The sequence below is a fragment of the Eptesicus fuscus genome, chromosome 11, assembly GCF_027574615.1.
Source record: "Eptesicus fuscus isolate TK198812 chromosome 11, DD_ASM_mEF_20220401, whole genome shotgun sequence".
Classification (NCBI taxonomy): domain Eukaryota; kingdom Metazoa; phylum Chordata; class Mammalia; order Chiroptera; family Vespertilionidae; genus Eptesicus; species Eptesicus fuscus.
The window spans coordinates 19346433-19370407 of NC_072483.1; the positions used below are offsets into that span (position 1 = coordinate 19346433).

A 23975-nucleotide genomic window follows, 5' to 3' on the forward strand; every position below is an offset into this window, starting at 1 on the left:
CTTCACCTTAGTATCTATAGGGCATGAAAATCAATGCAACTATTTTCCCCAAAGTTTGAATTTATTTACTTATAATCCTATATAATAAAGAGGTAATATGCAAATTGACTCCCATGACCTTGCATCACAAGATGGCTGCCCCACGTTGTCACAAGATGGCCACCCCCACATTGTCACAAGATGGCCACCACAAGATGGCCACCGCCACATTGTCACAAGATGGCTGCCCCCACATTGTCACAAGATGGTTGGCAGGGGAGGGCAGTTGGGGCCGACCAGGCCTGCAGGGGAGGGCAGTTGGGGGCGACCAGGCCTGCAGGGGAGGGCAGTTGTGGGTGATTGTTCCAGCAGGAGAGGGCAGTTGGGGGCAATCGTGCCAGCAGGGGAGCAGTTAGGTGTCAATTATGCCGACAGCGGACATGGTTAGGCATCAATCAGGCCAGCAGGGGAGCGGTTAGGGGGCTATAAGGCTGGCAGGGGAGCGGTTAGGAGGCAATCAGGCTGGCAGTCCAAAGCAGTTAGGGGTAATCAGGCAGGCAGGCAGGTGAGTTGTTATGAGCCAGCAGTCCCAGATTGTGAGAGGAATGTCCGATTGGAGTGGGTGCAGGCTGGGCTGAGGGACACCTCCCCACTCAGTGCACAAATTTTGTGCACTGGGCCTCTAGTTAAACTATAAAGCAGAATACCTCTGTGTGCAAATGTGCACTGTGCATGTGTTTGTGTGTACTAATATGTGTGTGTGTGTGTGTGGCTGCATTGTGAAGGAAGAGGCACTGGTCATGTTGTCTCTCAATATGAAGTAAAGGCATCCCTTATTTTTTCTATCATCTCCAGTCTTTATTTTTTATCTCCAAAGATAACACTTGGATAAAATACACACACACACACACACACACACACACACATACACACAAACACACACACACGTGTAAATCCTAAAGGTAAACAATAGTTTTTAGCATAAGTACAGTATAATTGGAATTAACTGAGAGTGGGGGACTAGACTTTTCCCCATAGGCATAATTACTTAAAAATAGTGTTCCTACCCAAATGAAGATAACTTTAATATTATTTTGCAAGCAATTTTAATTATACTTTTTTTTCTGATCTTTTTTTTTTTTTTCTGTACTCCTTACAGGGCCTTAACTACATTTCAGGAGGAACCAATTATAGCACCCCTCTCTGTCAAATACTAGTAGCATCTATCCTTTGATAATATAAGCATTTGCTGTCAAATGGGGCAACTGGAGAAAATTAAATGGATTATTTACAAAGCAGTGGACAGGATGAATGTAAACTGACAGTACTTGCCCTAGTGACAGCCCCAATCCTGAAAGCTGATAGAGGTAGGAGCTGTTAGTAGAACTCAGAGGAAGTGGTGTAGGAGGTGCCACTCCATAGGAACTGTGGCTTTTTATAGGGTGGGAAGCCAACTTGTGGTGATCCAGAGGATGAAATCTGGTGGAATAAATACTCTGATCTTTCTCTCTCCTCTTGCCATCTTTTTTCCTTCCATTGTTTGCCCAATCCCTATTGGCCAAACCAAACTAGAAGCCAATGGATGAGCAGACTCCTTCTATGGTCAGCCTTCTTGTTACAGAGCAGGGGAAAGGAGGGCAACCAAAAAAGGGAGCAGATGGCAAAGATTCCATGCATGCCTTAACTGATCAGTTCAAGAGCATGAAATGTACAAATGTGTTAGTCTTCCCTTTTCCCCTTAACCTCATTAAAATGATAGAAAGGAATTTTAGAAGCCCTAATTCCTTGTCAACAAAAAAGAAGAGGACCATCAGTGGATGAGAGATCTAAATTAATTTATGGAAGACTTAGTGGCCAAAGGCTGAAGGACAGAGGAGCTGATGACATCACAGGAAGCCATGACCTAACTGAACAGGAGTGTGGGTGGCAGTAGAGAGGAAGCCGTCTACCCAGGAAGTCTTCTTAGACCATAGGTGGCTGGTCTGATGGAAGGCAGCAGTGAGCAGTGGGACTGAAAAGAAATGGGTTATATAAAGCCTTTAAATAACCAGTAAACACGTAGAAATAACGATATAATTATAAAAAAATTGAACGATGGTGCAAAGTAAATTCTCATCAAGTATAGCAGAAAGTCAATCGATGATGTCTAAAGTTAATAAATAAAAAAGTAATGCCATCAGCATGTTATTTATAGATTTGGAGGTAACCACAGAAGAAGCAAATAAGAAACAGTTCATAATGTTTGGGGAGGAGGACAGGGAATGGATCAGTCACTTCTCACTATGTCTTTTTGTAGTAATGAGTTTTTAACAGCCATGTGAATAAATAATTTAATAAAGGCTCCTTTTAGTTCCCTTTTCTTTCACTCCACTTAGTTTACTTGGCTTTCTAGGACTTTTCTTCTTAACATGGTTAGGTCCAGTATCTGTCCCAAACCTACAGATTAACTCCATTTTCCCCTATACTCCCCATCTCTCCATTTTTTATAAACCCCTCTTGTGCATACACACAAGCCATATACACATCTGCCTTCTGAATGCAGTTACATGTCTTTCTCTGTAAATCCTATGTCCCTTATATCTCAGTGCCTTTTTCTCAAACTGTTTCTTTAGCTTGAAATGGCTTTAGCAATTTTTTCTTATTCAGCCTTCAAGTCCCAGAATAAATTCTGCCTCTTCTATGAGATGTCCCCTTTCCAGAAACATGCAAGATGATGCTTTATTCTGCATTCTCCTAACACTACACCCCAGTCTGACACTTCTTGTTCTACAATGACTCAGACCTAGTTGTGAATTATTGGCCCCTTCTTTTCCTGTTTAGTTGTAAGTTGAAGAATTGGTATCTTCATACCTAATGTAATATGTTACACATAGTAATTAAAATAGTTGATAACCACTGTAACTATAATTGGCTTTTGTTGCTGTTGTTGATTCAGAAGGCATCTAAAGTTATAAGAAATGCTAGAACACATTCAAGTGAACATCAACTGTCTTTTTAGCAGGTTGACTCTAATACTATTCTGCTCCTTAGCAAAACATTGAATTAAACAATATTTTGTCACAATTTTAGTGCCTCTTTCCTAAATCTCAATTACATATATATTGTCTCAGGTGATAAAGGAATAAAAAATCTAATAAACTAATACCCATAAATATGTTACTAATGTAGTTATTTTTATGAGTGTTTGTATTTTACAAAGTAGCCTAGAGCTTGGCCTGTGTGGCTCAGTGGTTGAGAGTCCACCTATGAACCAGGATATCGCTAGTTCGATTCCTGGTCAGGACACATGCCTTGGTGGAGAGCTTGATCCCCAGTATGGAGCATGCAGGAGGCAGCAAATCAATGATTCTCTCACATCATTGATATTTCTATCTCTCCCTCTCTGAAATTAACAAATAAATATATATGTATACACACACACACACACACACACACACACACATATATATATATATATCTCCTAGCTAATAAAAGAGTAATATGCAAATTGACCATCACTCCAACACACAAGATGACTGCCCCTATGTGGTCAAAGGTGGCCGCCCCCATGTGGCCACAAGTTGGCTGCCACAAGATGGTCAGCAGGGGAGGGCAGTTGTGGGTGATCAGGCCAGCAGGGGAGGGCAGTTGTGGGTGATCAGGCCAGCAGGGGAGGGCAGTTAGGGGTGACCAGGCCTGCAGAGGAGGGCAGTTGGGGGTGACCAGGCCTGCAGGGGAGGGAAGTTAGGGGCGACTAGGCTGGCAGGGGAGGGCAGTTAGGGGCAATCAGGCTGGCAGGGGAGCAGTTAGGCATCAATCAGGCTGGCAGTGGAGTGGTTAGGGGTGATCAGGCTGGCAGGCACAAGTGGTTAGGGGCAATCAGGCAGGCAGGCAGGCGAGCGGTTAGGAGCCAGCAGTCCTGTATTGTGAGAGGGATCCCAGATTGGAGAGGGTGCAGGCTAGGCTGAGGGATACCCCCGTGCACAAATTTCATGCACCGGGCCTCTAGTATATATATATATATATATATATATATATATATATATTTTTATTTTTTTTTTTTAAGAAGTAGCTTAGAGAGAGAAATGCCTTACCCCAGAGAGTGACTTGGTGCTTGGAAAATGCTAGGCCCTGAGCTGTTGTTTTGAGATGAAAGAGGGTTTCTGTGACCTCTCAGATTATGCCATAGGCAATATGGATTCCGATGAATTTCAAAACCTTAAGCTATGCCTTAGCATATTTGAACACCTAGATTTGAAATCACCAAGTGTGTATTGAGTATTAACTGCTGGTTTTTGCTTTTATTCTCATTTCCCGCTAGTCTTTCCACGTGTTCTTACTTCACCTCTTTTTTGTTTGTTTGTTTGTTTCAGTGGCTCTCTAACCCTGGATTTTTCTCTGCATCCACATAAAAGAGCACTCTCATTTTATTTTTCCTTTACCACAGGAAATGCCACAATAAGACAGTCTCGATACAGGATTATCAACCAGGAAGCAGCTAATGGAGGCCAAGAATGTCCAGACACCTTATTTGAAGAGCGAGAGTGTGAAGATGTTTCATTGTGCCCTACATATCGGTAATTAGTTACCTTTTGGAATAATCATTAAACTTCAACATAAATTATGACATTTTCTTTTATATAATATACTAGAGGCCCAGTGCACGAAATTCCTGCACAGGTAGTGTCCCTAGGCCTGGCTGGCGATCAGGGCCGATCAGGGCCTTCCAGCTGCCAGCCAGGGCTTCCCTTCCCCAGTTGCCAACTGCCAGCTGGGGCCCTCCTTCATTCCACACTGCCCCCTGGTGGTTAGCGCATGTCATAGCGAGAGATTGAATTCTCAGTCTCCAGGTCGAACTCCTAAGGGGACAATTTGCATATTAGGCTTTTACATATATATAGATGGTTGTTTAGTGAGAGATAAGATAAGGTAATGTTGTTTATCTTCAAATACCTCTACTTTTTTCCCCTTCCTATCTGGAATACATTTTGAGGGATAAAGAATATGACAGTCTGATTTATAGGAAAAAGAAACAGACATGTTTTGATAGTAAATGAGCTTCTGGAGTTTTGCCACTCAGGACATCTTTTCAGGATCAGGATTCAAGGAGATTCAGGGTGAGGTCCTTACCTGAACCACAGATACACACACACACACATACACACACACACACACACACACACACACACACACACACAGGCACCCATGCAAAGGTAACTTACTTCATTCCATTATTCTCATCCTAAAACCTTTTTTTATCAAGAACCACAAACCAAATTTGTACTTATTTAATAAGTATATAATTCAAAAATTGTTTTGGTTCTCAATTTTAATTATGTACACATTTTAAGAAAAGATCTAGTTAGCAATATTAGTTTAACCTATGGATAAAATGTTAAAAATGAAAAGAAAATGAGTAACTTTTAAACTATAAAAACTATAAATGTTCCTTCTGGCAAGTTGGTGGTTATAAAAAGCAATACCTGAGGCTTGTGTGTCTAGACATAAACTTCCACTCTTTCAACATTGGATTGAAACATTGCTTTAAAGGACATCTGCATTAAATTCACTGTTGGGTTTTACTGGTTTGTGAAGAAATCCCATGATCTTAAAAGGCATTTGGTTATCATCACATTTAAAACTGCCTTTACCAAAAATGCCTAATATCTCCCTGGATTATTTAAGAAGCTACATCTTAAATCTATGAAATTCAAGGACTAATTCATTAATAAAAATACAAGTTATTTTTCTTCTTTTAAGATGATCCTTACATTAGATAAAGTTTAGAGTCTCATTGAAGAAATCTAAATTCCTATTGGTTTTATCATCCCTGTACTCCTATTGTTTCTATATGATGACCAGTTTGGGAAGGATGTAGACAAACACTGGGAACATGCCCAGACTACTAGTTTTTCCTCATCAACCACAGGAGCATTGTGGAAGCTCTGTCAATATCCATCCTTTTGTGCCATGTATGTAAATATTGAAACTTCTGAGCCCAGCTAACGATCGCTGGGGGATAGTAGCCAATTGAAAAAAATTAGCCAAATCAAATATTATTTCACATTTTTATGAACCAAGGGCTATTATAATCAGAGAAAATCCTAGGAACTATTAGTGGGCTCTTCCTTTCTATTGTCCACTCTCCTGACTCTCTTGCTGCACTTCAATTTAGCCACTCATGTTTGAACTAGTTTCCATCATCGACCTCCTGCCATTTCCCCAGAAATCAGTTCCACTGTGTGTGGATTGGATCAATGTATCATTTCTCCTGGTGTGTGTGGTTTAATATATGTCCCAGTTATCAGCGTGATTCTCTGCTCCTTAGTAAAGCATCCATGAATTTTGAGTAATTTGGTTCCAATTTAGTTTTTGCTTTCCCCATCATTGGTATTTAGGGAAGCAAGTTAATGTAGACCTTTATCGTTATCTTGTGATTATTCTTTTTTACTCCATTAAAGTGACATAGTAACACATTTACCAATTAAAACAGAAACAAATTGTCCACAGAAATATTTCTGTGAGTTTGAGCATTCCTCCAATATGTTAGGTTAGTACAGGAATGGGGAAGCAGCATGGGCGAGGATCCTTATATGGAATTGGCCAGGGGTCCATGGTTGAGCATCCAGGGATGTGGGATTGAAAACTGGCCTTCCCTGACTTGTGCAGTCTGGGACATATCACTTGCCCTGAGCTCAGGTTCCTCATCCCAACACTGAGGCTTTCACAGGAGAGCCCTGAAAAGTCATTCCTTCTACTTCCGTCTCTGTAGAATACTAAACTAGATTCCATTCCTTGGTCTCATTTTGGTGTAGAAAGCCCATGTACATTTAAGAGATCTGAATAGATGACATATCCTAGTTGAAAAGTCAGACTGAAAAACCCTTACTGTATCAGTTTCTGTGTTTTGGAATTATACTGAATGAGTCTATGCATATACAAAGAAAATTTAGAACTACTTAAAATCAACAGGTGATTTATTTAAAAATGACAGGTTTTGCTAGTTAGCTGTTTCTGATTTCTCTCCAATTCTTCCCAATATGGAGGCCACTTGAATAAAGTCAATGATATATTTGTTTCACTTTTATATTTTAATGTACTTGGCTTGATTTTGCAGGATGGTCTGTATCTCCCCTTCAGACCATCTCTGCCTCACTTGCTTCCAATTGTCTAAGAGACCCACTTAATGTAAAAAAAAAAAAGGGGGGGGGGGAGGGAGTTTGTGAGTACTGATATTAATGGCTGGCTATGCTAGGTGATCTCCACGTACTATCTCAAGCTATGTTCACATAACTAAGAAGGACATTAAACTGACTTTTCCTGAGTAAAGAAAGTCTTTCTTCACTAAGACTTTTTTTTTATTATGGTAAAAAAACACATAACATTTACTATCTTAACTATTTTTAAATGTACTTTATAGTAGTGTTAATTTTATGCAACTGTTTTGCAAGAAATATCTAGAACATTTTCATCTTGCAAGGCTGGGCAATGATATTTTACTCCCTGTTTTTATTTTACTCTTTGAATTAACATCTCTTGTTGGTAGTATTGGCTGATATAGAAAAAGTGTAAAAATATATTAAGCAAAGGAACAGAAGCTGTGGCTTCACTTAAGGTTTGGGTTTTATGGAACATTCTAAATAGACAGGCTAAGGACACAAGGCACAGTCTGTCATGTGGGTCATAAAAATAGAAAGTTTTGTTGATCTGAGGAAGGAAAAACAGGGAAAAGCCGGACAGGGTCCTTAGAGACTATTTCCTCGCAGGAATAGAAATATCGGTAATTCATCAGAGGTGGATCAATTCCTCTTCCTTGGAATGAACTATCACATACATAGGTACCTGTGCCTCCCCCACCTCCCTTTTACTCGACAACCTATGAGTTGTTTGAGTTACTTCAAAGCCCTAGGAAACACATTTCTAAAATATTGAACTAGAAGATCAAGTGAAAAGGTGTGCAAGTGGCACTTTTAGCTGTTCGAAACTTGATTCTCTAATGCTCTAATGGAACATAAGAATTCTCTCTTTTTCTAACAATTGTAAGTTCATAAAGTGGTTAGCACTCTAGATTTGATCTGTGCTTCTAATGCTTTTATGGCCACTTTGCTATATGAACTAAGGTTTACGTGCAAAATGTCCACGTTTTAAAAAATGGAATCAGGGCATTAACCGTGAGCCTGAGGCAGAGTGGATTATTATCTCAAGTGCATACCAGGGCTCCATTTTATGGCGTTGGGTTCAAATCCATTTTTATTGAATTACTATCTTTATGCTTTTGGATTTCCCACTTATCCATTTCAAGTATGTCCTTTGTGTGTTTGTCATGGTGAAATTTCTAGTTCCCTGTTCTTTGTAATCACAGGTGGAAGCCACAGAAATGGAGCCCCTGTACCTTAGTGCCGGAATCTGTCAGGCAGGGAATAATGAGCACCAGCGAAGCCTGTGGGAAAGGGGTGCAAACAAGAGGTAAGAGGATTTTCAAACAGATTTGCTATTAGAATGTGATTTACATTATGTTACTCTTATAAATTGTTGACTATGCTTATATTGGAGTAAGTTGCGGTATTATTAGATTGTCTTATTTGTAAGTGTTTGAGTTGAAGTTTGGTATCAGTTAATGCTGATGTTATACTATATTTTAACCATAACCAGCTAGTGCATCTAAGGTCTAGTGCAGTGTAAGCAAATATCTATTCTAAGTCATCAACATACCCCAATTATGATTTCCAAATGCATGTTGGATGTTACCCAAGGAATGAAGGATATGTCAAGATTAGACTCAATAATATGCATTGTATTTCTTAGGTGCTAATTAAATATTTGTTGAATGAATGAAAGGATAACTGAATTAATTGACTAATCTTAATAATCATGACTTAAACCTTATTGTTTTATATATATATGTATATATATATATATATATTTATAATTACATATATATATATAATATCCTATATGTAATATATACATAGAAAGGAACTATTGAATTTCTAGAAGTCATTATGAATAGGTTTCTGGATCTGAGTGAAATGTCTGGAAGGGTTGTATATTGAAATCTATGAAAAACACTGAAAGAGTCATCAGACTTCTCTCCTTGCTAGTAATATGAGGTTTGGTAAGAAGTGCTTTAATCTTAAAATCTGATCACTTTGTCGCTCAAGGGATGTGTGTAGCGAAATCAGAACTTGTGGGACCAACTGCATTACACTGGTTTCATAATTCTTCTAAAAGGCATTTTTAGAATTAAGTTTCTCTTCCTGTTTCATGGATTATTGTATTAGTCAGGATCAGTCATCTCAGCCAGCACAGGAAATATATTCAGAGTCATGAAGAGCCCGACATGGCCAGGCAGCAGTCTTAAATTCCAGTTCAGTGGAATCATTGTTGTATCTCCTAGTGCCGTGGTCGGCAAACTGCGGCTCGCGAGCCACATGCGGCTTTTTGGCCCCTTGAGTGTGGCTCTTCCACAAAATACCACGGCCTGGGCGAGTCTATTTTGAAGAAGTGGCGTTAGAAGAAGTTTGAGTTTAAAAAATTTGGCTCTCAAAAGAAATTTCACTCGTTGCACTATTGATGTTTGGCTCTGTTGACTAATGAGTTTGCCGACCACCGTCCTAGTGGAAGCCTTCCTCTCTTTGGAATTAAGACCTATAGGCCAGCAGCGCATAGGATTCTGGGCACAGGAAGCAAAAGTGTTACTAAGGGTCCTAGGGGCAAGAGTGAGTTTTGTGTGTTACAACATACCATTGAGTCAGCTTGCCCAACTCCTGGTGACTCTATGTCCACAATGTCCTGTCCTCAACAGCCCTGCTCAGCTCCTGTAAATTCATGCTTATGGCTTTTTTATGGAGTCTGTTTTCTCATATTTGGTCTTTCTTGTTTCCTGCTGCCTTCTGTTTTCCCAGTATTATTGTCTTTCCAAAGAACCCTGCATTCTTGTGATGTGTCTAGAGTATGACAGCTTCTGTTTTGTCATTTTTTTGCCTCTAGCAATGTTTCAGGCTTAGTTTGCTTTAGGACCTACTTGTTTATCTTTCTGGCAGTCCAGGGTATCTATAGAGCTCTCTTGCAATACCATATTTCAATTGATTTTTTTTTTCCTCTCTCAGCCTTTCTCACCGTCTAACTTTTGCATCTATACAAAATAATTTGGAATATGAGGATGTGGATGATCTTAGTTTGGGTCTCTAATGACACATCTTTTCTGAAATGATTTTTCCTAATTATTGCTTTGCTGTCCTTTGATAGCTGTTGGAGAAACAATATTATTGGATGTCAAATTAGAGCATGTCAAACCTTGTCCCAGCTCTGCAAGGATTGCCACCTAGCAGGTGCCATAACTGAGTCTTAAAAAGGCCTTTCCACTATTCTGTCCAGCCAGTTGCTTCAGGATAGTATATATCATGATAAGACCAGTAAATCCCATGATCATGAGCCCTTTGCCACATTTAATTTGCTATGAAATGAGTTTCTTGGTCAGAAGCAATGCTGTGTGGAATACCATAACTATGGATAAGTCATTCTGTAAGTCCACAGATGGTAGTTTTAGCAGAAGCATTGCATGCAGGGAAGGCAAATTCATATCCAGAATAAGTATCTATTCCAGTGAGAACAAAATACTCTTCCTTCTATGATGGAAGTGGTCCAATGTGATCAACCTGCCACTATGTTAGCTGCTGATCACTCTGGGGAATGGTGCCATATTGGGAATCAGTGTTGGTAACCTGCTGCTGGCAAATTGCATGCTCAGTGGTGAACATGGCCAGTTAGGCCTTGGTGAATGGAGTTCATGTTGCTGACCTCATATATAACCTCCATTCCCGCCATTATGGCTACTTTGTTTATGAGCCCATTGGGTGATGACAAGTATAGCTGGGAAAAAGGGGCTCTCTGGTGTCCACAGAATGTGTAGTCACCCTTCGGTGAGCACTTATGTGGGCTACACATATGTTCCCATGTTTTGCCCATATAGAAAAGTCTACCTGCATTCCTCTTCCCAAATTCCCTTGTCACCAATTTTCTAATCATGTTCCTGTCAGACCCCGACCCAGCAGCAGATCCATTGGCCACAGACTATAAATGTCTATGTACGTCACACATCTGGCTGTTTCTCCTTCCAAGCAAAGTGAACAACCAGGTGCACCACTGGGAAAATTTCCCTGCACCTTTGTCTTTCAAGGATGTCTCAGAGAGGGGCTCTAGTGCTGCAGCTGTCCATTTTGGGGTTGTACCTACATATCATGCAGAACCATCTGTAAATCAGACCTAAGGCTTTTCTTCTATCAGCTGATCACAGGGAACTCCCCATGAGGCCCTCTGTGCAGGCTGGGAGGGAGAAGGTAGTGTAGCAGGAGTGGGTACCATGGTCATTTGCCCACTTCTTTATGTAACTTACTTGTGCCTTCAGAGCCTGCTTTGGCCCAGTCAGCCATTTGATGATGGAGTACTACTGTACACCCTACCTTATGGTTTGGTGGACCAGGTAACACCCAATTCATGATGTAAAGCTCGGGTTGCATGATAACCTGGCCCAAGGTTAAGCTTTCAGTCTCTACAGTAACAGGCCAAACGCTGTTTCTGCAAAGAACAGTAGTTATCTGCAGCAGATGGCAGGGCTTTTCTCTAAAATCCTAAGGACCTGCACTGCGATTCCCCTACAGCAGCCTGTCGGAGGCTCCAAGGAGTGTCCCCATCTGTCACTAATACTTCAGTGGTGTTGGATCTGCTGGATCATGTGGCCCAAGTGACAGAGCGGCATGCCCAGTAGCTTCAACTTGTTTTGGAGTCTTTTCTTATTCTGGGTGCTACTCAAAACTAGCAGTTTTTCTAGTTACTTGGTAAATGGGCTGGAATAACCCACACAAATGAAGAGTTGTTGTCTCCAAAATCCAAAGAGGCCTATTTGGATTGTAGGAGGGAAAGATGCAACAATTGACCTGCCACTTTAGAAGGGGTATCTCAAAATGCCCCATGCCACTGAACCTCTAGAAATTTCACTGAGGTATAAAGCCCCTGGATTTTTTCAAGTATTTTCTTCCCCCACTGGCTTATCAAAATGTCTACATTAGTTGATACTTTTTTCTTGCTAGATCTAATCAGCATAATGTCATTAATGTAATGGACAAGTATGGTATCTTATTGAGAGAAAAGACTGGTCAAGCTGACCACAAACTAAATTCTAAAACAGGGCTGGAGAGTTACTGTGTCCCTGATAGAGAACAGTGAATGTATATTGTTGGACTTGCCAGCTAAAAGCAAACTGCTTCTAGTGGTCTTTACTACCTTCAAATACAGCAATATTTGGGGCTATGGCTTCAACATGACTTTAGGGAGGGACACAATTCAGTTCATAATAGTTACACTTTGCAAATGATGGCCCTGTGTGAACTTTTACCAATAAGCAAGGTTGTTAGATACAGTACTGTGATGAGGCTGTATAGGCAGTGACTCTGTGTAAATTATAGGAAAGACGGCTTCCAAAAAGCAATTTATTTCCATCTGTCAGAAAATAGTAATAATACAATCTTGTTGTTACAAGACCTTTGCTTACCTTTAGCTAGATCAGCACTATCTACATGAATGTGTTTTTTAAAATGGCACCTTTGTGTAGTATACACTATAGGATTATAGCAGTAGCTTAAGTCTATACTTTCTCCATGGAGATGAACATTTTAAGGCCCACTGTCCTTGCTGTCTCAGAGACAGAGGTATATTTCTGTCTAGCTTCTTGCTGAATCTGAATAAAGAAGGATGGTAGCTCAGCTTTTATGGCAAATGAAAGCATAAGAGGAAGAAAATTAAATATTCTAACATACTTTGCTGAAATTGACCTTAACAGGGTAAAACATTAATTCTAAAAAAAAAAAAGAAAAAAGAAAGATGCTGACATTCCTGAAGGGAGTGAATTTGTCTATGAAGTGATGTGGTCTGATTCTTATTTTGCTGTTCACAGTGACCACTTGAAAACTGGCTTAATGGACTTGCCAGTATGTTTCTTTTGGATATTATATTCTCATTCATTAGTTTATAAGTGTACACTATCATAGCATAGAGACAACAATATAATGGAAACAGAGTAGGTATTATATATCCAAGTTGTCCTGAGATATTCTTGACTTCTATGAAATACCTGAATTCTTTTTGGTTCATTTTCACTGAGCACTGTTTATATGGACCAAAGAAGGCAGATCTCTTATCTCTGTCAAATCTTTTTGTTCTTCTTTATTTTTTTTTATTTTTTTTTGTCACCAGGAAAGGCATAGTCTTCTTACATAATAGTTTTGATGGAATCTGTTCATTTTCTTTGCAGTCAAAGAATCGCTTTAAAATGAAGGTGCTTTTCTGGAAAAATAAGTTGGCAAAGTGATCCACTTTCAAAATAAGTTCTGGATTACCTTTATTTTTATAGAGGGAGGGGGTAAGAAATTGCTAGGCAGGAGTGATGTCAGAGGAATAGCTGTGTGAGAGATCCCCTTCGTCTTTCCCCTCTCCCCTTGAAGTTTAAACAATTTGAACAGATATAACTCAACAAGGGATTCCCTGCTCAATGCACAAACACTTCTGAGATCTGTGCCAAGAGATTCCCTGCTCAATGCACAAACACTTCTGAGATCTGTGCATGGAAGCATCTAAAGTTAGGAAGGTGAGAATGAACCGGGAGGTAAAAAGGGAGAAATGCTGAGACAAGCCACATAGGCAGCCCTACAGGTAGGAGCTCATGACAAGGCTCAGCCCCAGGAGGGGATGAATCAGACTGTGGCTAGCACTCCCTTCAGCAGGAGGAACAACGCTATTCAGTGAGCGTCCCTGCAGGAGTGGGGAGTACCAGCTGCAGCTGAGCCCTGAGACCTGGGCAAGGACACAGCACAATGGTGCCGCCGCTGCTGCTGGGCGGCCAACATTACAGACGGAGAAACAAAGCCACCCCATAACCTCCCAGAGCTCGCCCCCCTTTGCCCTTGGTGTCAGGTTGTGGAACACATTACCTGCAAACCCAAGAACTGGTGCTACAGAGTCACTGTTTTTCCTTGAGCAAATGCACTCTGTGACTGGTCCTGTGGTAGGGGTACAGAGGGATACCCTGGAATGTCACTGGTTGCCATTACCAGGAGTACAAAACAACAAAGAAGCCGGCTGCCTCCCGCTCCGTCCCCGCCATGAACCACTGCCACACTGCCAGCAGCATCTGGCTGCAGGAAACAGCACTGGGATTTCATGGATTTGGAGCCCAGTCACTCACCACATTCCCCTGAGGGGTTGGTCTCCTGGGACCAGGGTGATCTGAGTATACAGGCAGTGCCCACCTTCCCAGGGAGCACAGGCCATTTTCCACCACCCAGAATTGGTCTGAAAAGTCAGAGAACTGCAAGAGAGCTAAAATAATAAATAAATAAATAAATAAATAAATAAATCCACAGATCAATAAACAAACAGATTGTGAATCAGCACTACCTACTGGAAAATAATGAATTGACTTATTTGTATTAATCTACTAGAGAAATGCCACTCATACATAGATGCCTAGACAGAGAAGGAATTCACCAAATATCACAAATCACCAAGGTAACAAGGCAGCTCAGAAAGAAAATAAAACATCTTAAAAAAATGAACTTAAAGACATGGAAATATGTGACTTAAATGACTGATTGCAAAGATTACATCTTAGTCTCAGGGAATAATGATTCTGGGAGGTGTTTTTCATTCCCTTGGCATGTCCTAGGGTAGGATTAACTTAGTGGCTTCCATGGTTGCTGCAGGTTAAATATGAACCCATTAAAAAAGTTGGAAATAAATTAAAAATATATATTAAAGAAGGTGGGTGACCTAAGGCATGACGCTTTAGTAACACAATGTTGACTACGTACAGATTCAGACATGGCATCTTGCACCGGCCTCTCCATTTTTAACTTAATAAGTTCTAATGCAAAACCCAAAGTATCTCTTCATTCCACCCCCACCTCAGTCACATCCCAGCTAATACCTCCCTGATTAAATCCTGTTGAGGGTGAGGGTGAGTAGGGAGTAATGTTTTTTTCATTTGCGGAATGCAGTTATTTGCTAAACTAGGAGCAATATATTTCTCTTCTGACTGCCTGGCTCTCAGTTACAGAACTATCTTCCCTTCAGGAATATTAACATGGATTTTAAAGTCTACTGCAAACTGTATAAATGTAATAGGATTACATTTCTCTTGTCCAGGGCCAGAATTTAGTCTGTTCAAATCATGTGAATCTCATGGCTTCCCTTCACCCTATGGTTACTAAGGCCAAGGTATGCATTTCTGTGTAGCCCAGGAGCCATTTTAGGATTGTAGGGGAAGGAAGCAATGTTTTTACATTTTCAAAAAATATATTTTTATTGATTTCAGAGAGAAAAGGAGAGGGAGAGCGAGATAGAAACATCCATGATGAGAGAAAATCATTGATTGGCTGCTTCCTGCACACCCCACACTGGGGATCGAGCCTGCAACCTGGGCATGTGCCCTTGACTGGAATCGAACCCGGGACCCTTCAGTCCACAGGCCAACCCTCTATCCACTGAGCCAAACCAGCTAGGGCTGTTTTTACATTTTTATTTTCCTTTTAAAAGAAAACAGAAACTGCAATAGTCTTTAGTAGCAGCAAGAGCAGGAGGAGCCCCACTTGCTCTAGAGTCTCTAACAACTCAAACTTGTCTTCATTGCTATTCAGAATTCAAACGGACACAAACTTTGCAAAATAAGTGCCACCTCAGGCCAACCATGTTATGAAGGATTCACATGGTGTGATAAAATACAGTGTTTCAACCAGATGCGTGAGGAATAACAATTATAAACCTGTTGGAGTTCATTAAATTCACTAGGTACAGAGAATAATCAAGCTCATAGGAAATTCTTGAAAGGAGGAACTATAAGTAGAAAGTTTGGGGTTCATGGAGTTTTTGTAAATTATACCACAAAGGCTTTGAAAGCCTGTACCAGACTTTAGGAATTAATTAGAAGAAATACACATAAAAGGCATTTAAAAAATCAGTTGGAATTAATAGCTAACTTTGCATATAGAACAAAGGATAGGGATGGATCGGCAGTATTTAATTGTTTTACACCCATGAAAATGGACACTATGGATGCAAAAAAAAAAAGAGAACATAAATAATTGATATAAATAACTGACATAAAATAGAGAGAAAGGGAGAGAGAGATGCAGTATTTGAGTATGTGAGAATAATCACATCTAGAAATACCTTTTTGAATCACTTGTTTAAAGGTTGCATATGATGTCAGTTCTTTATGGGGGAAAACACAAAGGAGAGGCCTAAGGCCTGGAGGCAACCTGGTGTGATGAAAATACGTCTTCTTCACTGTGGAACATCAAGGCCCTTAGCTCAAGGTTTCATGGTTTTGCCACTGACTCCTTTCATGGGTGTGGATAAAAGACCTCGCCTCTCTGTGCCTCAGGTTTCTTTTCATTTGCAATAGAGATAATGATTCCAGTTTCTTGCTGCGTTTTCCAGTGCTCATTGTTGCTCAGGAAATGCTAATCTCCTTTCCTTTTCCGAAGCTTGGAGGTTAGGAATATGTATTTAGAATCCAGGGAGGATGTCATGTCACAGAGCATGGTTTTAAAGTAACTGAGTGGAGAGATTCATTGGTTACATGGAAAAAAGAAGGATTCTGTGACCAAATTAAACCCCTCTGGAGATCTCGGTGTGGAATTAGCATATTGAAGGCCCTTACAGCGCTGCAGTAAAGAAGTCTATCACCATTTTTTTCATCAGAGAATTTTCCCAAACCTATTTGCTCAGAGGGTCTATTTTTTTATGACATACCAACTAACTCATTTTTGTTATTGAGAAATATGGCACATGATCATAAAATCATAGAGGGGAAGTTTTAAAGAAATGTGTATGTGGTATGGCTAATGTTTTAGAAGTAAATGTGTAACTAAAGATGGAAGAAATGATTTCGCAATTGAGTAGACATAACAGAATATTCTGTCTAGTCTTAGCAAAGTAATTGTAGGTGAAACAAAATTATACACTGAGTGGCCAGATTATTACGATCTCTGAATGCATAATAATCTGGCACTCAGTGTATATCCTATATAATAAAAAGATTAATATTCAAATTGTCCCCTTGACCAGGAGTTCGACCAGCAGGCAGGCTGGCCAACCGCCCATGTCCCCTCCCCCTGGCAAGGCTGGCCGGACCCCACCCATGCATGAATTCATGCACTGAGCCTCATCTATATATATACACTGAGTGGACAGATTATTATGCGTTCAGAGATCATAATAATCTGGCCACTCAGTGTACTTTGACAACTACAGACTGAAAGGAAACAGATGTTGAAGTGATGACTTTAAAGAATATTTGTCAAAGAATTAGCATTATAACTCAGAGTTCAAAGTGTGAAAATATGACCATATTATGCAAATATGAAGACAAAATAGAAATAAGTAGTGGGGAAAACATAAAAACACACGGATGTGAGCTTGGTTCTGGAGACAGAAGGTGATGGGACGGAATGTAGAGGTTTTCTGGATTTGGAAAGAAGAGTCTGTTTTCCTTTTTTCTAAACTCCCTAGGAAATTCTCAGAACACAGATGTAGGGCCAGTGAAGAAGAAAAAACATGAGAGAGCTTTGTTACATAGCTCAGTGTGCAAGAAACCCCTTCCCAGTATTCACCCAGGGTCTTCTCGTCGTAAATCCAGTTATCTTTTTTTTAATACCACAAGGGTCTGGCTTTCCTTTGGAGACCCCTCACCACTATCCCCATGTCCAGTTTTCCCCGGTGCTTCTCTACCTCCCTTGAATACTTATGTCCCAATCTCTGAGCCTGACTTCTCTCTCTCTCCACCCAACCCTTACATGACATCATTCTTCCTAGTTCTTCTCTTTACCTTTATCATCTCCATCTATGTCTCCCCACATAACTCCAGCTCTTTCCAGGATTTCAGCTCTCGAGAGGATCACCAAGTCTTCAATTCAAGGGAAAGATCTCTCTTTCCTGATCATTAGAATTCTCACTTGCTGAAGACACTATATCGATAGTTCAAATTTATTGTTTCCAAAAATGAACTTACTTTCTCCTTCCAGAGGCTGGATTTTTCATCCCAAGTTTTCATTCTCAAATGGTTGCATCTGCGCTCATCTGTTGATAGAGATAGCCAGCCATCTAGCCCTGTGAATTTCATCTCTATAAAACTCCACTGTGTCTGCCTCCCTTCTCCTGATCACTGTTAATGTAGTCCTGGTTTTTTTTAAAAAATACCCTCCATAATGTTCTTATCACAGGCACTTTCCTTAGAAATCCACCCTTAAGTTTTGTGTAGAGGAATTCATCTGATTTAAAAAAAAAAAATTTTTTATTGATTTTAGATCGAGAGGAAGTGAGAGGGATAGAGAGAGAAACATTGACCACTGCCTCCTGCATGCTTCCTGAGCATGTGCCCAGAATCGAACTGGAGACCCTACAGTGCATGGGATGATGCTCAAACAACTGAGCCACACAGGCCAGGGTGTAACATTATCTGCTTTTAACACTCACCAGCCAAAGAATTTTCAGTGTCTTTCCCAATGAAAGTCATTACCTTAAATATCCTCCTAAGCTCTTACCCACTTCTCCTATTTTGTCTCCCAGAGTTGGTACCAAATAGCCATTTCCCAGGCACCATTTATAACACACAAAGCACTCAGCAACTTAACATTTCTCCTTCAGCCTGGATGTATCCTTCTTATCTTCCTCTACTTATTGTCATCTTATACCTGTTCCTGGCCCCATCTCAGATATCACCTCCTTCTCTAAATAACTGTATTCTTCCAGTTGTGGGTAAGCTCTTCTTGGGGTGCACTCCCTAATTACTCATACTTTATGTTTTATATTTATACTAGAGGCCTAGTGCACGAAATTCGTGCACTCGGGAGGGTGGGTCCCTCAGCCTGGCCTGTGCCCTCTTGCAGTCCTGGAACCCGTGATCGATAGCCCCAGAGAGGGAGGCCCCACCCACCTGCCACAGTGCCGCCGGCCAGGTAGCCTGGGCCTCCCTCTACAGGGTGATGGATTGTGGGGCTCCGCCATCCATCACCCCAAAGAGGTAAGCCCTGCCCACCCGGCCAGGGCTCTACTATTGATCACCCCATAGAAGGAGGCCCCATCCACCCACAGCAGCACCGCTGACTGGGTAGCCTGGGCCTCCCTCTGAGGGGGCAATCGTGGGGCGATGGCAGGGCCCCCCAACCAATCGCATCACACCCGCCTTGACTGGCCTGGCACCAGTGCGTGTCATAGCATCATCTTCAGGACAGTCATCTGGACGGTCATTCTGCTTTTCGGTTGTTCGGTCGATTTGCATATTATGCTTTTATTATTATAGATTATATCTTGAATGCCCCCCTTATTTTATTTTTAACCCTTGAAATACAGACAATGAACTTTATTCATCTTTATATCGCCAATGTCCCAAATAGCCCTAAGTTATAAACATAATATTTGCTCAATAAATTTTTGCTCAATAATTATTATACTGTGTACCAAAATAGGAAGTTCAGGACATTGCCCAAAATATGGTGAATGAAAATATGTATAATGTATATGTAATTTTATTCTGTGAAGGCAAAAACAGAAATTATAACGTATTAAAATTACTATTATAAAATACTTTATGCTTAAATCAAGTAATGGAAAGTAGAACTCTGCGTATGAGCATTTAATCTCCTAGAGAGTAGTCTGTATCAACTTTATAGTGCGTTCATTTTACTAATTGCTTCAAAAGTGTATTTCTAGTGTAAGATAATGAGGTGATGATAAAATACCATACAACCTGATTCTCTGACGTCAAGACTGTGAATTGAACTTCTGTAATTATCAGATGCCTCCTTATCAATTTACGTGAAAGTGGTAGGGTTTTGTTCCTTACCATAGCAGTGGGGGCATAGGTGTTGCTTTGCTCTCTTTAGAGCAGTGGTTTTCCACCAGTGGTGAATTTGCCCCCCAGGGAACATTTGGCCACATCTGGAGACATTCCTGGGGGGCAGAAGTTACAGCTGGCACAGTTCTGGCATATCAGTAGTGGCAAGGTCCAGGAATCCTATTTCTGCAATCAGAAGTGTAGTGTTAGCTTTATTTTCTCATGATTTTAAACAGATATAAATTAAAAATTCCTTTTTATTTTAAGGACTTATCAGAATGCTTCCCATATAAATAATATTTCTTACAACTTGTGCTTATTGTTAGTAACATAAACTGTTTGGTTTCCTATATGTATAGCTGTAAATTAATTATAAATACATTGTAATCTGTAGTTGTGCTAGGCACTGGTTCTCAACCTTTCTAATTCCGCCACCCTTTAATACAGTTCCTCATGTTGTGGTAACCCCCAACCATAAAATTATTTTTGTTGCTACTTCATAACTGTAATTTTGCTACTGTTATGAATTGTAATGTAAATATCTGTGTTTTCCGATGGTCTTAGGCTCTACAGCAGCGGTTCTCAACCTCTGGGTCGCGAGCCACAGGTTGAGAACCGCTAGAAGGGTCACCTAAGACCATCGGAAAACACAGATATCTACATTACGATTCATTAAAGATAGCAAAATTACAGTTATGAAGTAGCAACAAAAATAATTTTATTGTTGGGGGTCACCACAACTTGAGGAACTGTATTAAAGGGTCGCAGCATTAGAAAGGTTGAGAACCACTAGAGACTTTTTACAATAATTTATTTCAATAAGTGGTTCCAGAGCACTTCAGAATTTTCAATTGGATGGAGGATGGTAACATGACACATGCAAAACTTCAAACTCATGATTTAGTTCTGAAACAGTTATGCTGACTAAAAACTTGAGTACTGTGCCACCTTATCAGCAAGTTCCCTTAAAAGTCTGGGTTTTGAAGTGAATGGTATAATTATATTCTCCGTAAAGAGCTATTTATTCTGTGTTTAGATTCCAGAATCTGCTAAGATTAGTTTATAGTGGCATTGTTGTAACAATCTAATCTACAGCTAACACAGTTTGCATTTATTAACTACTTCTTCCTTAAATTACCAGAAGGATAATTTTGTCTCCACTACTCTTTTTATCAACTAACTGGAGGCCTGGTGCACGAAATACATGCACTCGGGGGCGGGGGGTGGTTCCCTTAGCACAGATTGTGAGAGAGCACAGGCCAGGCCAAGGGACCCCACCGGTGCACGATCAGGGCTGGGGAGGGATGTGGGAGGTTGGCCAGCCAGGGAGGGACCATGAGAGGGCTCCAGGGCATGTCTGGCCCATCTTGCTCAGTCCCGATTGGCCAGACTCCAGCAGCAAGCTAACCTACCTGTCGGAGCATCTGCCCCTTGGTGGTCAGTGCACGTCATAGGGACTGGTAGACAGGTCGACTGCCCCCTGGTGGTCAGTGCTCATCATAGTGAGCAGTTGAGCGGCCTTAGCATATCATTAGCATATTACGCTTTGATTGGTTGAATGGCTGACCAGACACTTAGCATATTAGGCTTTTATTATATAGGTTATCTTTTTCATATTAGGTTTTATTACCTCATGCTAACTACCAATATTTGTTGGACATAAAGACCCTCACCTTTTCCTCACTCCCAGCAGTAATGACATCATCTCAGCTCTTTCTAATTGCTCTGGTTCATGACTTCATCATGACCTTAGTCTGCATTGGTCTTTTCTACATTAAGGAAGACTTTCTCTTCATTTATTTTGTCTCTTAGGTTAAATTTGTACATTATTACTCCGATCTCCACCAGAAAGAGAATTTTCTTCTTTCTTAAAAACTGGTGTTTTCAAGAGAATCTTCTTGCTATTAAGAATTAGGAACTGCCCTAGTTTTTGTTTTGAGATGTGGAATTCATATTTTTCATATTCTTTTAAATACCTCATATCCTTCTCTCTCTCTCTCTCTCTCTCTCTCTCTCTCTCTCTCTCTCTCTCTCAAGTTAATCAGAATTGACTCTCTGGATTGCAATTTTAAATCCCTACCTGATATGTATATCAATATTCTATATTTTATATTCCTATATTTCATATTTTAAAAATAGCATAACTGTGAAGTTATTCTGCAATCTTCTCAATTCTTAACTAATCATATCTTATTAAGCATGAGATCCTACACATTATTCCCCAAATCTATTCTCTTCTCTCTTTGTACTACTGCCAATGTACTAGTAGTTCAAGTCCTCATCATCATATCTGGCCTATAATATATTATTCTCTAAATGTATGCTTGAGATTTCTAAATGATTATTCTAGAATTAATATCTCATATGTCACTACCTGTTTAACATTTTAATACATCCCTTTTTACATCTAAAACATGAAATATAGGGCTATTCATGGCCTGGCCCCACTTTCATTTCTCACCTTACCTGGCCCTATCCCTCCAGTACCTAATTCAGCAATGCACTTTATTTTTCCCAGATGGGTTGTCCTCTCTCTTTTCTCAAACTCTTTACTGTTCTTCTGGAATAGGAGATTCTCCTCTCCCATAAAATCCTTCTCTCGGGCTCTTGTAGTACTAGTTATTATTGTTGGTTTACTTATCTCTCTCCTAATGGTGTGCTGAAATTATGTTTACCTTATACAACTGTTTGGCTCATTTTAGGCATCAAATAAATATCTAGAAAATTATGACATTGCTTATGTTCTCTTGTGTCACGAAATTCTAATGCTGACTTTTTTACTTTTTATTATTGGGTTTCAAATATAGAACTCATGCATATACATATACCCATATTAAATAATGACTAACATACTACTTTCATGTTTGCTTTATTCTCTCCCATCACTGTGCTATTTGCTCACATGTCTCAGATATTATTTGTTAGACGAACTTGTAATTATCTCCATTTTCTCATTGGAGTCACTATAGAAAAATAGCAGTGTCTGTTTTAATCAGAACACTAACAAACCAGCAATAGCATAGCAACAAATTTTACAGAAATAGCTTAAATAATCTACATAACTTGTCAATTGAATAAATACCTTTCTATTTTATCTAGTCTATAATACTATATTAGAATGGCAGATTCTAAGTCTTTTTCTCCAAAATATATTTAATACACACATACACCAATTTTTTCTTTCCTTTTTATCTGTTGCCTTTAAAGATTTCCTTTGGAATTTTGAACTCTTCTACATATCATGCCCCTGCCCCTCAAACAGTACAAAAATACCAAATGGACAGTGAAAAACATGTCAGCCTTAAATAGAGCATTTTGCCCTACTGAAATGAGAAAGTATTTTTCATTAGTGGAATTTCCTGGCTTGTATTTCTTTAAATGCTGATACTAATTTGCTTCCATTAATATTAGAAGTGCCCAAATATTTTATCTTTCATTTGCCAACCTAGATTAAGCTTTGTGAACTGTGTCCTGCATGACCTGATCTCTTTCAATCAACAAGGATTGAGTTCTTCCTTTGATTGATTTATTTTTTGGTTAATCTTCACTGGAAGATATGTTTTCCATTGATTTTTAGAGAGTGGAAGGGAGAGCGGGAGGAAAAGAGAGAGAGAGAGAGGCACACAGAGAGAGAAACATCGGTGTGAGAGAGACACATTGACTGGTTGCCTCCCCCACTCATCCTGACCAGGGCTGGGAATTGATCCTGCAACCCAGGTATGTGCTCTTGACTGGGAATTGAACCTTTGACCCTTCAGTGTGTGGGCTGGTGTTCTAACCACTGAGCCATGTGGGCCAGGAATGAAGTTTTTATTTTAATGATTGATATATGTCTTATGGCTATCAGTGTGACATAGTACAGCATCATAAGTCAGACACCATTATCCTCCTGTTATAAGTGCATCAATATTATTTGGGAGAAAAAAATCCATTTTGCTTGAACTGGGTTTGTTTTTTCACATATTTCATATCACAAATTTCTTCTAAATATCCTCTGTTAAACCATAAGCTTCTAGACAATGAAGAAAATACATCCCATGTTGTTTGCAAATTAATAAGTCATTTGTACTATGTTTAACTAGAATTTTTGCTAGTGTCCTTTAGCTTGACTCATTACAATGAAATGTGA

The 23975-nt window shown here is 39.9% G+C and overlaps 1 protein-coding gene across 1 annotated transcript in view; it reads left to right on the plus strand.

Moving 5' to 3' along the window:
• THSD7B (thrombospondin type 1 domain containing 7B) overlaps window positions 1–23975 on the plus strand; it is a 759963-nt gene that overhangs the window by 371903 nt on the left and 364085 nt on the right. Inside the window, exons 10-11 of the mRNA XM_028148195.2 lie at window positions 4406–4535; window positions 8321–8424. Of these exons, the coding sequence (XP_028003996.2) occupies window positions 4406–4535; window positions 8321–8424 (234 nt within the window). The remainder of the gene's footprint in view (window positions 1–4405; window positions 4536–8320; window positions 8425–23975) is intronic.